At 18.0% G+C, this 20542-nt stretch overlaps 1 protein-coding gene across 1 annotated transcript; it reads right to left on the reverse strand.

The window, feature by feature from the left end:
* Positions 1-1229: 1229 nt before the first annotated feature.
* Positions 1230-17677, reverse strand: SRAE_X000131000 (Nuclear hormone receptor HR78; the record flags this gene model as incomplete). The annotated part of the gene is made up of 6 exons (XM_024647508.1): positions 1230-2462; positions 2509-2789; positions 2851-3277; positions 6888-7106; positions 7535-8206; positions 17672-17677. 6 exons carry the CDS (start codon positions 17675-17677, stop codon positions 1230-1232), a joined length of 2838 nt encoding a protein of 945 aa, XP_024498774.1.
* Positions 17678-20542: the final 2865 nt, after the last annotated feature.

The following is a 20542-nucleotide window of genomic DNA, read 5'->3' on the forward strand; positions in this document are numbered from 1 at the left end:
ATGTATTAATATTAAATGCAATTAAATGTATTCATATTTTTTCATAAACAAATATAAATAAAAATTTTTTCAATATCATTAACTGAATATAAAATTTTTGATAATACATAAAATGATTTTAAAATACTATAATATATAATTTTCATTTGCTGAAAAAATAAATTCTTTTAGTAAAATTTATTATCTTATCAGTCCAACATTTTTCAACAAAAATGTACTTTTATATATTAAGTAAAAAAAAATGTTTTAAAAAATTAAAAACGTTATTTATATAAATTTTTTTATTTATCATATTAGGAAGAATTTAAAATCATTACAATATATATATATGAGTGATAAAAATTAACATAATAATAAAATTAGAAAAAAAATACCAAGAAAGAGAAAGAAAAAAATTGTAAAAAGAATGAAAGATTTTGTAGCAATTTTTTTTTTAAATATTTTACTAATTGTTATAATATCTATAAATTTGATAATTTCTTTTATATTATATTTATTGGAAATAAAATTGATAGTCTTTCATTCATGAAATATTTTTATGTATAATAATAACATATAAAAATTTTTTATAAAAAACTATGTAAAAAAAATATATATTTGTGTATAAAAATGTAGTATGGATATATATATATATTAAATTAATTACTAATATTATAAAAACAAAATTAAATATTTTGTTATAAAATTAAAAAAGACCATATTTAATAATATATGATTTTAGTAAAGAAATTAAAAAAAAAAATTAAAAATCAATGCGACAATAAAGATTGTTACATTTTTTTTTAAATACATTTCTAGTAAATTAACTAGATAAAATATATTTTTATATAAAAAAAAATGTTTTAAATTTGGTTACAATAAAAGTAGAATGATCATTTACCTATAACTATTGCACTAAATTATATAATGATTGTATATATACTAAAAAAATCTATTTTTGTATCTTATCTATCGTTGTAAAAATTCAAAAAAAAATTTAGAATAATAAAATGTAGGAAGATGCAACAATATGCATATATATATATATATATATATATATATAATAATTAAGAATTATAAAAAAAAACATTAAAAAGCTTCATAATAAAAGATCATCTATGAATGTGTTTGTGGATGTTAATAAAGTTGTAGTTAAAAAATGTAATTAATAAATTTTTGATTTCAATAACAATAATATCATCAATATTGTTGCGTATTAAAAGTATTTCTACATTTAAATTATTTTTTTTTTATGTCTTAACAAATTGAGTAATTGTATTATTGTTGTTATTAATTATACTATTAGAATTATCGCATTCAACTTTCTCGGATGGCGATGAAGACATACCATTATCTAATGTTTGATTATCCATAATACCGTTCCAATCCATTGATAAGATATATGGAATAACTGTTTCAATGGATGAGTTACCAATTAAACCACTGAAAAATAATTCTACAAGTACATTTTGTTTAAGCCATCTTAAGCTACTTAAAAGCATCATTATTTTGCTATATCTGTCAATTATATTACAAGATCCTTGTGAATGACTTGTAATTGAAGTAGATGTTGTACCAGGACTTGATGAAGCACAATCAGTCTCAGAATGAGAATCATCAATTGTTCCATTTACAGATGAAGAAGATGAATTAAGATTATTATTTAAGTATTCATATAATTCTGTACAAGCTGCTGAATTAATTTGCCTTGAGACATGAGATGTTATTACTTCTGGTAAATCTTGAGCTGTAAATGATATTGTCTTAAGGTAAGCAAATTCAATACCAGAAAGTTTTAATTCATCAAATCTTTTTATCATTGTTAAAAGTTTTGATATTTGTTCAGAAACTTCATCATATTTTTCTGGTTTTAATTGACCAAATTTAACACATGTACTAAGATGATTTCCCATAGCTGTTAACATTACTGATAAATTAAAATCTTGATTACATTGCATTAAACCTAAAACAAATATGTCACACCATTTTATTTTCATAGTATTCTCAACATAAATATCTTTTTGACTAAATACTTTAATATTTTTGAGCCAATGTATAGACATAAAAAGTAATCTTGATGCAGCTTCACAGAAAAATTGAATGTTGAGATCTTGTGGTATAGGTTGACCAATGAGAAGTTCAAATTTAGCTGATTCAGAATCAATAACATTACCAATTATAAGAGATCCATCATCTGATAAAGAACATCCACCACCATTAGATGATAATGGTGAAGCAGAAGCAGTTAAACCAACTGATGTCATATCTAAACCAGATTCATCTTCATCAATAGATTCACGTTTAATTTGTAATTTACTTTCATCGGGACTATTACATGAGATACCACTACTAGATGATGAATCATAAGTTCCAGAATCTTTTCTATTACCATTACTTTCTTTACATGATGTTATAGAATTTTCACTTTTTGCTATAGCTAATAATCCTTGCATATATGATAGATTAGATGGTTTTGGATTAAACTAAAAAAAAAATTAAATAAAATTAAAAATATTACTATTTACTTACTCCTAGTAAATTAGATGCTAAAGTACCATTTCCTAATGATGTTCTTTGATTTGATGTTTGAAGAATATTACTAACACCATTATTTGAAGTATTATTATTTGATAATGTTAAATTTTCAGATAAAACATTTAACCTTCCATTTTGATTACTTCCTTGTAATCCATTAAAATTTTGAACATTTATAGTATTATTAGGAATAGCATTATTTGCGTTTCCATTATTATTATTATTATTATTATTTGTATTGCTAATATTCATTGGTCTCCTTTCTGCTTGAACAGCTAAATAAAAAAAAAATACATTTTTATTAGTATATCATATTAAAAATACCTCTTAACTTACATTCAGATCTCATTCCCATTGCAAGACATTTTTTTAATCTACAAAATTGACATCTATTTCTATGAAATTTAGTAACCGGACAATCTTTATTTCCTCGACAAACATAACCTATTTGTTTTCTAATACTGCGTTTGAAAAATCCTTTGCAACCTTCACATGATACTGCCCCATAATGACGCCCAGAGGCTTTGTCACCACAGACAACACACGGTTCTATACACATGTCCCTAGGCATTGATCCACCAGTTGATTGAGTATTAGATATAGTTATATTTCTAGGAGTATTACAAGAGATGGTTGATGTATTTAATGATGAATTATTAAATACGTTACAAGGATTCGAATGATGTGATGATATAGTAGAATTACTTTGTATACTTGATCCTCCTCCAGTGGTACTCTCCAAATGATCATTCAATAAAAATGACTAAAAATATAAATAATTATTAATAAAATGTTAAATAAAAATTTTTTTTAAAAGATATATATATATATATGAAAAAGAAGTACTATTAATTTATTTTTATAATAATAAAAAAAAATTTTTTTTTGACTTTACAATTATCAAATATTTTAAAATATAGAATATATGAAAAAAAATAATGTTTTTGTAAAAATATAAATAATGAATTATTAAATAAGAAAAAAAAAAGAACTAAAAACATTAATCTAATGTTGAAAAGAAAATCCTTTCATATACTTAAATGTTCACTATTTTAATATTAAAAAATATCATAGGCATAAACATTACTAAATGAAAAGCCTATTAAAGTGATATAAAAGGGCAAATACATATAAATTTCAACATGTAAGTCAAGTTAATTATTTATTATACTCAAGAAATATATGCAAAAAAGAAAAAAAAACACATTAAATGAAACAAAATGAAAGAGTTGTATACCTTGTCCTTCTTTACATGTCAAAATAAAAAATTATATAATCAAAAAGTGAAATTTTATTATTATTTATACAATATAATTATAGGTAATTTTTTTTATTTATAAAGTAAAATTTGTAAGAATTTTAAAAATATTGTTTTATTTTATCTATTAAAAATGATATAATAACAAATATAAAATTAATATTAGTATACAAATTTACATATTTATAAACATAAAAATATTATTTTTCTTTTTTACAAAAATGTTACAATTTAATTTTGTAACATTAAGTAAATATATATTATAAATATACAAATATATATAAATAAATTTATTTGCTGCCCTCTGACCCGACTACCCTACTTTTTCAGGTCATATCAAGATCAAGCACCTTATTGTTAAATGGGATTTTAAAACAAAATAAAATATAATAGTATTAATGTACTTTATAAAAAAAAATTACCTTAGAAGAAATGTACTAAAAAAAAATAGCATTATGATAATAAAATATTTAAATATAATTTTGTTTCCTTTACGTCAACTTTTGTATCAATGAAGAAAAAGAAAAATATAAAATTAAGTAAAAAATAGATGACTTTGACTTAGAATTATAAATATTAAGAAAAGATACAATTTATTGTCATTTTATGTTATAGTAAATTAAAAAAAAATATATATATATAATGTAAATGAAATTTTTAATATTATAATATATTTTACTAAATAAAAATTACCTAATATATATTTTAAACTTTTCTTTAATCATTTAAAATTATATAATGTAAATAAAAAAGATAAAAATAATAATGTAATAATATCATAATTAGTTCATTTTATTTTTATACTATATAATAATAAATTAACAATTTACATGGATTATTTCAAATAGTTATATATATATATAGTTGGTAAAACAAAAGAAATATTGGCAAAAGTTATTAAAATTTAATTGATATAATATAATAGATTTTTATAATATATTTAATAGTGTAATCTAATAAAATAAAAGTAAAAATGCTTATATATTATTATAATATAATAAAAAATATAATAAATAATTTTCTTCTCAATGATAATTAACATGATAATATCTAATATATATATAAATATAACAAATTAATATTTGTTGTTAATTAAAATTAATAATTAAAAATCTTTTAATATTTCAGATATACAGATGAAAAAAATATATTTAAATAAATAAAATATTATAATGATAATTATAAATATATAAAATATAGGTAGAAATTTTAATTATAAGAACCATTACGAAATATTATTTATTATATACTTTAATCATAATAACATGACTCACATAAATATATAAATATATTTATATTTATGTGTATATCACACCTTCAAGATTTACAAAAATTATATATTAATAATAAATATCTTTAATAAATCTTATAATTATTATAAGTGAAAATGAAAATCTCTTTTAATTCTCTCTAATAAATTTATGATTAATTTTTTTTTTCAATTTAATAACATTTTATATATAGTATATATCTTTATTTAAAGATATATTAAGAATATTGTCATATCAAAAATGAAATATTATAAAATACAAAAAAAAGTGTAATTTTTTTATGGTATATTACCATTTCAGTCCCTATTTATATCAAATTTGATATATTTATTAAAAAAATATAAAATAAACTATTTCATTCTCAAATATCAGAATATATAATTGTGAATGTATATTTTTAATATGGTATCAAATAATATTATATATTATAAATTACCTTCAAACAATAATAAATATACAAGGATAGAATAGTTTGATGGTGATTGAAAGTATATTATATAACCTTCATTTAACAATAATATATATATTTCTATAAATTTTAATAACAAAAATGAACTTTCATTTTATTTTATTGATAATTTTATAAATGATAAAACTATAAATAATATAAAAACATATTATATTAGAAAATATTATAAATAAAAAGAAGATTTATTTTATATAAAATTATGGATATATGAAAGTAAAACTTAAATAATATGCTTTATAATATATCTATCTAAAGAAAGATATTATATATATGAATAAATATATTTGTTATATATTTATATTTGTAGATGTTCGTCGAGGTTATCACAACATAAAAGTATTTTCTTTTTTAAAATAAAAGTTTAATGGTGTAACTATTTTAAGAATAAAGAATATAATCCATAATATGTACGTTGATATCATACTTTATCAAACTAATATACGTTTATTATATATATTTTAAAAACAATTTATGGTAAAAAAAAAATACTTTTTATTATTTCTTATTGAAATTAAATAATCTTATTGTAAATATATTCTTGGTTTTAATAAAATATATCAAATTATCATTAATAAAATTGTAAAATATTTGAAACAAACTTATTAAATAGTTTTTCTAATTAAATTTTTTTTATAATAAATATAATTTTAATTAAATATTTAAAATTGTATTAATTTATTAAAAAAAATAACTTTTAAAGGTATAATACTTTACTTAATTATTTTTTTTTTTATAAAATAAAAAAAAAGATAACATTAAATAATATATTGTCTTTATTACAACAGTTGCATTTTTATTATAAGATTCCTTTCGTCTTAAAAACTATTCAATTAAAAAAAAATAAATATTACTATAGGTATTTTTAATAGTAACTAAATATATATTTTTAAAATATCATTTTTAAAAGAAACAATGACAATATTTAATGATTTTATTTATATAACACAATTTTTTTTTGTTAAATTTCTCTTTTAACTTAAAATTGATGATAAATAGTATTATCAATTACAAAGAGACAAACATTTGTGTGTTCAGATACCAGAAAAAAAAATATAAAAAAAAAGTAATATAAAAGAAAAAGCACTTATCAAATAAATTATAGGAAAGTGAAATGATGATGATAAATAACAGTAAGTTAATTTGTAAAAAATAAAAATTCTTTTACTTAAAAAAAATAAAAAAAACTTAAAGGTTAAATTATTTAGATTTTTACATTATATAAAAGGTTTAATAAATAGTGATAAATATTAAATATATGAAAAATTTGTAGTGTTAAATAAAATATATATAAAATGTATATAAAATAGTTAATTATAAACTATTATATATTATATTACAAGTTTGTTTTGATTAATATTTTAATTTAATATCTTACCTGTGAACCATATAAAGATGGGTACATTGATTTTAATATATTTGCTTGTTGAAGAATAGTATTTTGTGGTTGTCCCAATAAATTTCCTGGATTTGACCTAACTATTCCACCACCTGATGTTAAAAGTGATGTAGCCGATATTTGTCCATTACCAGTTCCTGATCCACCGTTCATTTCACTTTGTTTTTGGTGTATGTAAAGATTTTGTGCTGCTGCAGCCTAAAATAGAAATTATAATGTTAATAAAAAAAATAGTAATAATAAATGAATTATTATATGTATATTAATGTTAATATATATCTATCAAAAGGAATATTATTTATATAAAAATATATAATAAAATTTAGACTGTCTGTGAAAAATGAAACTTAAAAAATAATAGTATGAGTAATAGGAAAGTACTAAATGTCAAAAAAAGGACATTATATTTTATTTGACCCTGATTTGTAAATTTATAATTTATATATATATATATATAAATTTCCCATTACTCTTTAAGTACAAATTCCATTAAAATTCTATATAAAATAAAACTAATATATTAGATGTAGTTAAAAATTTTGTAAATGATAGTCTAATATAATTATAAAAAAAAAATGAGAAAGGAAAAAAAATTGAAATTTAAAAAGATGAAATGTTTATCTTACCTGCATCATAGTAAGTAATGCATTAGGGCTATTAAGAAGTCCTAACTGAGCAGCCATTAAAGTAGATGGATCCAGATTAGTTGATGGTGTTGGTGGTGCTGTTGAAATGAATGAATTAGTTTTATCCAGTTGATTAATACCAAATGAACCAATTCGTGGTTGATGAGTAGTTGTTTTAAAAGCACTTTGAAGGTTTGTTGAAAAAATTCCAATGCTACTTTGTTTTTGATGTTCTTCACTTAAAATTGATAAAAGTCTACTATCAAGGGTAGACAAGTTTAAAGGATTTATTTGCGACAATGTAGCGTTTGGAAGATGATGTTGATTTAAATTAATATTGGAATTAGAAGATGTTATTCCTATACCTGATCCAGTAGTAGAAGATGTAGAAGTAGATGTTGTTGACTGTTTAAATGTTTTGAATGCTGATTGACTTAAAGATATAGTATCAGAAAGTGATGAAAATTGATTGATAGAATTTTTTTGAATTCCAAATGAATTTATATTTGGTGTTGATGACGGAAGTAACTTCTTATCAGTAGTATTTATTGGTGAAATAGAATCTTCAGAAGAAGTTGATGTTGCAGTCAGAATAGATGATGTTGGTGAATGTTGATTATGGATAATATCTTGTATTGTTTGATTATGTTGACTTTCGGCATTTACAAGTGCCTAAAATATAGGTTAAATAGTAAAAAAAATTAAAGAATGTTAAAAATTTATTTCTTTGATGGTAGCGAAAAAAAAAATGCCATTTAAGAAGAGGGTAATTTTTATCTGGTGACATATGATTTTTATATATGAGTAAAAGACAATAAAATAATGTTACATAAATAACATCTTTTTTTACGATTATCTGTCAAAAAAAAATAAAAAATTATACTTATAAATACGGAAAAAATTTGTATTACATCTTTATTAAAACAATTATTTTAATATTAGATAACATAAAATATCTAATAAATGAAATAAGGCATAAAAGAATAAATATAAAGTAAAGAAAAAGATGTTATAAGACAATTACAAAAAAAATATCTGTATGATAAAGTTTATTCAAATAATATAATACTTCTAAAACTTTGTAATTATTTAACCCTTGACTTGTATTTATTATAATAAAAAAAAAGAAAACAAGAATGTTGGAAGTATTGAGCAAAAAAATATATGAAATGTTTATGAAAAATTAGAGGACACATATTGATATATTTTTTAACTATAATATTTTAATATAATTTACTACTTTTCAGTATTCGTTTATAAAAATATTTAAAAAAATAAAATAAAAAATAAAAAAAATTTTTATAGGATAACAAACAAAAATATAATAATAATAATAATAGAATGTAATATTTAAATAAAACCAGGAAAAGAAATAAAGTAACATTTTCTTTTGATAACAAAAAGGATCAGAGATAAGTTGATGATAGACATTGTAGTGGCTATTCAAGAAATCCTTCTTGATATTAATATATTATATTATATAAAATATTAAGACTATTTTTCATATTATAATGTCATTCTAAATATTATTACCCACACAAAATATAATTATAAAATGTTACTTTTAGCTTTTGATACATAATTATATAATATATCTTTTTAACCTGAGTTTTGTTCTCTTTTATTACATCATATGTTGATATGTATATCTGGTATCTTTATATATATATATATTTTATATTGCATTTATATATATTATTATGTATATATATATATATATATATATATATATATATATAATATTACGATGACCAGTGGGCAAATGTAAAGAATGATTTATAAAAATATATTCACTTTCAATTTTAAAAATATTATATACATTCCAAAGAAATATTTGATGGAATGATTAAAGATGATAAAGCAAATAATATAAAAATATATTAATTTAAATGAAAGGTGAAACATATGAAGGAACTTAATTTTGAGTAATTTAAAATAATATATCTGTCTATTGGTCATTTATCTTTATTCAAAATATAATATTTTAAAGATATTTTAAAAAGATACACAAAATATAATTTTAATGTTAGTTAAATTTCATAACAAAATAATTTAATAAAATTTAACAAAGAGAATATGAAAAAAAAAGTAATACAATAATTCTTAATAATTAGCAAAAATTAATCAAGAAAAAAAAAATACTACATCCAAACAAAATAATATAAGTGAATATTATAATAAATATTAAATTTCAAAATAATGTTTTTTTTTTCGAAACAGGTGGTTGTATAATTAGTTTTAATTTAAAAAAAGTTATTCGTTGATAAAAGGAAAAATAATTGTAATTAATAATATTTGATTATTCATTTTATAGCAGATGTTAGAAAATTATATAATAAAAATTTTTAGAAATAATTAAAATAAGATTTTGTGAACAAAAGTTAATAAATTTTGTAAAAAATATAATTTATGATAAAAATTACAATAATATATAATAATTTAAAATAGTAATTATTTTAATATGCATTATATTAATAATTTAAAAGAGAAAATTATAAAACATAGATAATTAAAAAAAAATTGTTTATTAAAGAGAAAATTTCATCTTTTTAAACTAAAAACAACCTCCTTTTATACTTCTTATTTTACAATAATAATAGAAATAATTTTTTTTTACAAAGTTTAGACTATTCATTGTTTCGGTAAAATGATTCATTATAGTTGAAAATAACGTTCCATAAAAATCATTCAAATAGTACATAATAAATTGTAAAAATATTTTTTACATAAATTTTTTAAAAGGAAGCTTGTGAAAATGTGTCATTTTAGTCATTTCCTAATATGTACAATTTCTTGTTAAATTAGGATGATCTTAGTAAAAAAAAAATATATTATAATATTATTTGGAAATGTTGTTTGGAAAATTAATAATAAAAATATTAGAAAATAATTTTTTTTTATTCCTTATATGCCATGTATGTTAAATAAATAATATATCATGTATTGAAAAATTTTAATTTAAAAAAAAAAAATTTATTACTCATACTTAGGTAATAGAATTTTTTTCATTAAAAATAAATAGGAAAAACTTTTTAAATGTTAATTTTTTAATTTTTTATAAATAAATGACCAATATGAATGTTAAAATAATGAAAGAAAATTTTTTCCTAATATTATAATATTTAACAATAAAGTTAAAGTGTTGATGAAATAAAAAAAAATATATAAATATATATAATAATAATAGATATACATACAATGAGACTACCATATAACTACTGGATATCGTTAAATACGATCATCAAAAGAAATGTAAAGAAAATTTTATTAATGAAACAAGTATAAAGGGTAAAATTTCTTTTTAAAAATTTAGGTATATATTAAGAGTAAGAGATGGTGGCCTTTGACAAAATATACCTATATTAATAAAATAAAAATACTGGACTACAAGATGAACCATCAATTATAAAAATGTAGAAGAAACTAGATTTTGTGATAATATTTTAATTTAAAAAATTTTAGAAAGAAAAAGTGGATTTGATTGTGTATGAAAATGAAATAAAATTGGCAATGGCGATTATTTATGTATCATCATATTATATTTCTATAAAAGATATCGCTATTTTTATTGTAGTACTTTAATAATGACCATATCCAAAACATGTTTCAAAATAATGTACATACACACCTCTAAATATAATTCTTTTAAAAAAAAGTGAACTTTGACTATAATTTAAAATTTATTTAAAAAAAAAAAATATTACTATAAAAAGGTAGATAATAGGAAAATGAAAGTGAAACCTATTATATTTTTATATTACATTTATATATATCATACTAAATATAGTGATATAAAATGATACTCTTTTTAATGATATTTTAACAATTTAAAAGAAAAAGAGAAGGTAAATTTTTAAAATGACCTATGTGTTTCAAAATTATGATAAACCTTCAGCTACAACAAGGATTATTAATATTTATATGAACGTTAAGAGTATTAATAAATTATATTACGCTATATATATTAATATTATTTATGATGTTATCCCTCTATGAAAAGAAAAAAGATGACCAAGGATAATAATAATAATAATAATATTTTAGAGAATGTGATTTGTTACGCTGAATTAATAGAAAAGAGAGAGAGAGTTTTATATTCCTCTAAATATTAAAATGTTAAAATTAAAAGAAAATGTTATGTAAAATGATTTTTGAAAAAAGAATTGAATACATAAATATTATATATTTTCAAATATTAATGAAAAAAAAAAATTTTTTTTCAGAAACCAGCTTTATAAATTAAAACTTTATACTGTATGATTGAAAAATTATGATACATTAAAAAAGATAGATAAAAAATAAAAATTTATTAAACTTTTATATTTATAATTCTTTTTTTAATTTTTTATATCATCTTATTATAAAAAAATTATTTAACAATAAGTAAAATTAATTTCTTTGAAAAAATTTTTTAATTTTTTAATTATGATCTATAAAAATCTTTTGTTATTTTATTAATTATATTATATATATAAGATATTTGTATATTTAATATGATAAAAATTTTTATCATAAAATAATATTATGTAAATAATTTTATTATCTTTTAGTACAGTAAAAATTATTTTAATATTAATAAATATAAAAGATTTATGAAAAAAAAAAGATGACCAAGTTTTATTTAAAAATATAGTTAGAAATAAAAAAAAATTTTGTAATATAAAAGATAACACCACTCAAATATAAGGTGGAAACAAAGCATGATTAAATTTAATTATATAACTAAACAATAATGATATATATTATATATTACTTATATCTAAAAAGAGTAAAAAATGATAGTTGATATACATGGTATATAATATATATATAATTTAAGATGTAATGTAATAAAAATATATATTTTGATGAATCACATATATAAAATTACCAAATTTCCTACAGTACTAGAAAAAAAAAATTGAATTTGACGATGAAGAAAGAATGGATAATGATAAGATAATTATATAAATAAAATGTTTTCTATATATTTCCCTTATTATCATATTATCATAATAAAGGCATGTACCACAGAGAAGGTGTTAATGAAGCGATTTAGAATACGATTAAAACAAAACTGACAAAAGTCAAAGACACATAAAGATAATCGGGTACATTAAAATACTTATTCATCCGTAATCTTTTTTCTTTATCTTTAAAGAGTCATTCATAGGATGTGTTTTTGTTACAAGATGCATGTAGAATGTTAATATGTTTCGCCAATACCAACAACTAATTAGCCGTAAGATAATGAGGATTTCTTACATGCATTAGAAAATGCTAGTGTATTAAAGCAAAAGTTGTTGTTAAATAACAAAAAGAATAGAAGACAATTAAGTATAGATAATAATCATTGTAAAATAAATTAAAGTATAAACAATAAAGTATATTTTAAATGTTTGATAAGATATATAATATATATTTTAACTTCAAAATAAATATCTTAAGAAAAAAAAATATTCATTATATTGAGGAAAAGAATTTTAAAAGAAAAGTTAATTGTTAAAAGATACAAAATTAAACTACTTAATGGACTATTTTAAATAACTTTAAAATAAAGAAGTATATAATATGATAATTTTTTAACTATTTAATAAAAAAGAATAATCATATAAAAAAAAAGAAATAAAAATGTTTTAGAAATATTAATTAATTTTTTTAATAAAAAAATATATAATAAGTATTGGTTAAAAGATAATTTGGATCGTTAAAAAGATAAAAGGCATTAAAGATGATTTGGTAAATTTAAATAAAAAATATTATTTTAGTTATGATTTTTATTTTTTAATAAAAGAATGTATATTTTAACTATTTAAAATACCTTACAAGTAAATTTTATAACATATATGTAGATAAATAGAGGAGAATGACCGCAACTGGATATATATATAAATGTAATATTATATAAAATTATAATAAAAAGATTAAAATAATAGTTCTTACAGGTAAAGATAAAAATGTATTCTTTTATCATGATTTTGATGTAATTTTATATTGCACAAGAAAAATAAACTATAAGAATACTGTGATAATGATAAAAGTAGTAATAATAACATTTTAAAGACAAAAGTGAACTGAATTAAAATTATTTTAATATCATCCATTTAAATGTATATATATAATATATATGTATAATAATTCATATTGAATGCCTTTATCTTTTTAAAGGATTTCATCCATAATAAAGATGTACATAAGTTATATTAAAGAAGATAAAGATAACGTCTGATAATCAAAATGTGGAAATTTATTATTACAAAACAAGATATTGTATATTAAATTTGAAAATTAAACATTATGTCATAATTAATTTGAAATTTTACATACAACTATAAAACATAAATAAATAATAAAAAAATTAGTAATGTTGATAAAGAATATCAAATTTAAATAATTTTTTATTATAAAAATAAAAATGTTGTTGCAAAAAAAAAAAATTATACATGAAAAACAAAATATGAATGAATTACGAGTAAAGATAAATAAAAAGTAAAAGTTGATGTTGAATGTTTTTAAAAAAATAAGTAATGTCCACTATTATTAGTAATCTACTTCAATATATTTGTATTAATTATCATTTTCAGGTGCTTTCCAGTTTGTAATATATTATATGATAAAAATCAAACAAGTACCTTTTGTATGATTACATTTGATACAGATGGTTACTATTTATTACTTTTTTTTTTCTTAAAAGAAAGTTATTTTTAACTACAAATATATTTTTATTTGTTAAAAGAAATTAAAAAATATAGAAAAATAGTATCCCAATAAAAGAATAAAGAATGATCTTCAAGAGTACATATACTTGACTTTTTTTTTTTTTTTAAATTGCATTGGTCACTATTCAATGATCTATTATATTATTATTACCCTCCAGTTAATTGTACATTAAGAGCAAAAATAATTTACAGATATATATATATATATATATATATATATAAAGAAAAAGAGATATAACAGTTATTTACTACTTTTCATTATGATTCCAAAAAGTTTTTCATAAAAACCTTTTCATATCTGAACAACTTTTTAATTCTTCTAGTCTTCCATCTATAATAAATATTATGAGAGAACTCAGATAGACATAATATACCTTAATCATAATCACCTGTATAACCAATAACTAGCTACTACAAAATAAAAAGAAAATAAAGGATAAATTTATATATAAAGTTTCAATAAAATTTTTAAAAAAGAGGGAATATATCTCAATAACCATAGACAAGAATTTTTATAAAATTATGATCTAAAAATATATTTTTATTGTTTACTAAGTTTTTAAAATAAAAAAGAGTGATATTAATTTGTAGGATAATTGTAAATAAAATTATATATTTATTTTAAAAGTATACTTTTATATTTTAGCGTAATAATCAAATATAATAAAATATATATTATATAATTGTAATGGTCATTTGAAATGTTTAATAGTAGAAAAATATTAATAAAGTGATAAGAAAAATTATTTTATATAAATTTTATATTCTAATACTTTAAAGTTATTTCTTTTTATTTTAAAAATTATTAAAGTTAATAATTTATAATAATAAAAGAAGGTGTATAGTAGAAGACAAATTTAAATAACATTTTTAAAAGATTAAAATTTAAACATTTATAATAGTAAAAGAAAAAGATCAAAAGAAAAGTAAGAAAATGATAAAAAAAATATATATATATATTAATAATAAGAATGAATAGTAAAGTTTCATTCAAAAATAACCTTTCCAATGATATTGTAATTTAAATTTTTTTTTATAATAAAATATTTATATAAAATAATTTTTTAAAAATTTATTACAAATTATTCAACCTATAATTGAACAATTCGTTTTTATTCTAAAAAGTAAAAATATCAATAGAAATTTGTATTTTTAAGCATTTACACGAACAATAACATTTTAATGAAAAAAATTATACAATAAAAATTTTTACTATGAAAAGTTTAATTTTATAAAAATTGTTGATTCACAATAAAAATATAAATTACAATAAGTTTTTAATATATAAGACAAATTTTGTTTTAAAATTTTTGAAAATGAATCTTTTTACCAATATTAATAACATATATAAAGTTTAAAATATTTCAAGATTATAAAAAATAAATTAAAAATCAAGGTATTTTTAAATGTAAATATATAAAATATAAAGATATAGATGATATCTAATATGAAGAGAATAAACAAATCTAAATGTACTTAACTATTTTATTAGAAAAAAAAAATCATTTTAAAAAAATAGATAGAAATATTAAAATTGTTAAATTAATTAAATATATAATATATATAATAACAATAATAATAATAAAAAAAAAATTTATTTTAGTAGAATTAAAACATTGATAAAAAAAAAAGGTATTTCATATGTTTAAGGGAAAAAAGATATTATGTTTATTAAATTGTATCTCGCTTATATAACTAGTTGGTTAAAAATTGAAAACAATTAAAGTTATATAAACGGCAAAAAAAAAAATGAAAGAACGTATAATAAATATAAATGCATTTATTTGTTATATACAAAGATATATTTTTATATTCGAAAGACTTGCTTCAATCATCCCATTATAAATTTATTTTACTATAAATGAACATATCTTTTATTTACAATTTTTAATTTTTATAAAGGATCTACTATCTTTTATCTATGCTGTACTATACTATACAATAATAAATATATCCATGATTATTATGTTTAAAATAACATCATAAAACTAGAATTTATATATGTTATATTGGTAGGTGTAAAAGGTTGAAAGCTATTACATCGTTCCAGGAGTCAATACAATAAAATTTAAAGTGGTTTTAAAGAACAATAGAAAAAAAAATTTTTTTTTGTCTATTGTATTATTAAAAAAGAATAAAGATGATGGTAAATATTAAAATTTAATTATTATATAAATATCTCCTAGACATTCACAACATTATATTTTTATAAATTATACTATTTCTGAAGAACTTTTATTTTAAAAACCCTTTCGAAACATATTATTGTTATATAAATATTAAAATTATTTTGATAAAAAAAAATATATGTATATATATATATATATATTTAAAAATATTTCTTATAAAAATAGAAATTATAAATTGAAAATTTTTACTAAATTAAAAAAATTAATTAAATATATACTTACATTAACTATGAAAACTATTATATATAATTATTAGGTGTAAAAAAGTAATAAAAATAAATAAAAATTATATAAAATTACAAAAAAGTACAAGAATATTTTATTTATTTTTATTAATAATAAAATAATACTTATTAGTACTCTATTTATATGTATGTAAAGATATGTTTATCTATCATAAAAAAGATATCATTTTTAAGAATATATAATAATATTTTTATTAATAATAGATTATAATATTGTAAAAGTGCTTATCTTTTAGTGATATTGAGATATACATATATGAATAATAAAAAGTAAAAGTGATTAAAGCAAACAAATATTGTTTCATAATAATATGAATTAAATCACATAATCATATAAAAATATCAAAAATGGTAATACAAAAAGTTCCAGGAGCATAGTTAAGATGATTAAAATTTTTATGTATCATTTTTATAAGTCCAGTTCAAAATGATTATATTTATATACATATAAATGTAAATAAATATATATATATACATATGGTTTGATGAAAAATTTTTTTTCTGTTATATTTAAATATTATTACTTTAAGACATTATTATTCATGTAAAATGAAAATGATAATTAAACAAAACTTTTATAAAATAAACATTACCTTACTATTATATAATATATAATAATATAAAAATTTTAACAGAAAAAAATTGTATTCTCATGATAAAGTTATTTTTAGTAAAAGTCTTTTAGAATTTTTATCAATAATTACTGCATTATATAAATATTTTACAAAATAATTTCTGTCATAAAATAAATATATAATATTTATTTATTCAACTGACCAGTGAAAGTACAAAAAAATTATAATGTCATGTTTTTGATTTAAAAAAAAAAAACGAGATAAAATAATGATAAAAAAAAGATTTTTTCTAAAGATAACAATAAAATTTTTTAATTAATAAATAAAAATCATGAATGACACCAGATGTTAATTACTAAAGATTTAAAAAAAAATAATTTATATATAAAAATCAAGGTAATTTTTTTAATTTTTTAATCTTTAAACTTACCAACATTTTTTTAATTATTTGATTTTAAAAGATTATAATTGTTACAGGAATATTTTGCTAGTAATTTTAATTTTAATAATAAAATAAAATAATGAAATTATAATAATATTTAAATTTATTTATATTTTTAAAAATTTTTTTTTAATAATCCCAGTATCTTTTTTTGATAAATTAATCTAAATAATATAAATAAAAAATTATTAATATTACAATAATTAGAAAACATATGACAAATGTAAAAAAAAAATTTAGTATAAGTATAATAACGGTATTTCTAGGATGTTTAAAACATTTTAATTTTCCTTTTTAAATATAAAATTAAATAAATTATAAAATTTGCAACAATTTTGAAAATGAAACTGCTCCTTATCTTTTTCCTTTTACGCGGGAGATGAAGATAAGGACTGGAGGGGGTGATTAAAGAAAGATATCGCCAAGGAGAATAATGATGATGATTGTGATCATTATACCTTAGTTACAAATATGTTTATCCTAAATATGTATATATATATAAATAGTAAACGTATGATTGAAATGGAATTTATATATTAAATAATAGCAACATATAAGAATGATGGATGAAAGTTGATATATAATAAAATGTTCCAAACTGTGACATATTAATAAAAATCATGAAATTTTAGAAAAGTGAAAGCTCATACATTTAGGTAAAGCTAGTTTTAGTTTATTGTATATTTCAAGAATAAAAAAAAAATTAAAAAGATTTAAATAAATATAAATGTTTATATGACCTAAGATAATATTACCAATAAAAGAATATAATATAAAAAAAAAATAAAAATGGACAGTAGAAATTTTTTTGTTATAAAAAGATTGCTCTTACTGAAGATGACGAGAAGATATATTTATATTTATATATATATATATACATAAAGGTGTGGTAATTGTAAAAAGAAGTAAAAGTAAAAATTTTTGTAATAATAAAAATATATATATCAAAAATCTTTTGTCTGTCCCTTTTCTATTAACATTACACAATATCAAGTTGTTATTTTTAGAAATATGAGGGATGTGTTGGGTTGAAAAATATAAGTAGAAGAAGAAACAAGACGAGACAGTCCTTTTGAATTATGATAGTTAAGCTGGTTGACCAGTTTAAAAAATGATGCAAAATTTAATATATATATATATATATATATATGTTTGAATATAAAAGTCATGGAATTAAATAAAAATTGTGTTTAGATACAATATAACTATAAAATACTATAAAAATAAATAAATTATACACCTTTTGATCCTAAATCTTTTTTATATAAATGCAAAAAAGTTCTTTTTTTTTACTAATATTTATTATAATTTATTACATTTATCTTTATTAATATATATAATGTAATAATAAATATAAAAAAATATTAATAAATATAATAATAATAATAAATTATTTGAAAGAGAAAAAAAAAAAGATAAAAATTAATTTTACTTTTAAACAAAAATTTAGATTATTTATTAAAAGTATAAAATGATAGTTCTGGATAGTATAATTATTTTAACCGACAAAAATCCCGTAATATCCGTTCTCCTTTTGGTATATGAACAATAAGCATTACAGAGAAAGTGTTAAAATAGAAAACCTAATGAAACCTGTTGTTGATAGATAAAATAGGCTAAACGTAACTATGTTTAGTTACCAGATTATCAGGCTATTGGTAGTAATGGGTGTAGAGGATAAAAAAACTGGACAACAAGTGAACATAATTTCCCGGATCAGCAAATAGTCAAGGACACGGGAAAGCGCATCTTCATTTATAAAACTTCTTGTTTGCCAGAGGCTCTATCTTGTTATCTTTTTTTTATTGTATAATTACAAGATAAAAAGATACACTGTAAATAATATATATATATATATTTATATATTATATTCGTAATCCAGCAAGATTGTTAAAATATATATATAATCATAACATGCGCATAAATATTATAAACATATAAAAAAATATATAAATATATAAATAAAAAGTGAAGCATAATAAAAATGATATATCTATCACCTTTCTAAAAATGGAAATATAAAAAGATATGTCTGATTAAAAGAATGATTTTAAAAATTATTTGTATAAATATAATGAATGATATACAATTGATAAATATTTATAAAAATGACCAATAAGCAAATAAGTTTCAAAGAAAAATTATTATTTGATATTTGTTAAAAGGTAACTTTTAATATTTTTATGCTCTTTCGAATGTATGTATGTTTGTATATTTTAATAGTATATTTATCATTATTATTATTCATGAAGCAAAATTTTTACAAGAAACCAGTCTTATTGGTCAAATACAAAGTTGATGCTCTTTCTAACTTTTTGTTGCTTCTACTCTAAAAATCACTTGTACGTTTTTGATGTTTCATAAAGCTAGTCTAATAAAAAGTTACAACTATTTTTATACACTTTGACAAATAAACTTTTAAGCTTCAACCTTTTTTTTTCAAACTTAAACTTTAACATAAAAAAAAAACTTATAAAACACAATATTATCATTTAGTTATTTTTTTTAACAAAATTAATTAAAATTACATACAAATTTATTTTTTTTATCATAAATTATTATTATCTGATTATAATAAAAGAATAAACAAAAGTATAACTTTGTGATTTTTGATGTCATAATATAAAAAGTTGCAAGATTTAAATGGTCATAAATTAATGAAAAAAAATATATAATTTTAATTTTCTCCTTTTTTTATAATATATTAACGTAAAAAAAAGTTAAAAACATTTGTACTAAAATAATATTTAGTTTATTTTCAAACTATATTTCCTCATGAATAAAAAACTATTTAGAAGAATTAATAAAAAAAAAAAATTATAATAGTTTGACGACTTTATACTTAATAAATAATGCATT

Source organism: Strongyloides ratti, scaffold srae_chrx_scaffold0000002, assembly GCF_001040885.1.
Source record: "Strongyloides ratti genome assembly S_ratti_ED321, scaffold srae_chrx_scaffold0000002".
NCBI lineage: Eukaryota > Metazoa > Nematoda > Chromadorea > Rhabditida > Strongyloididae > Strongyloides > Strongyloides ratti.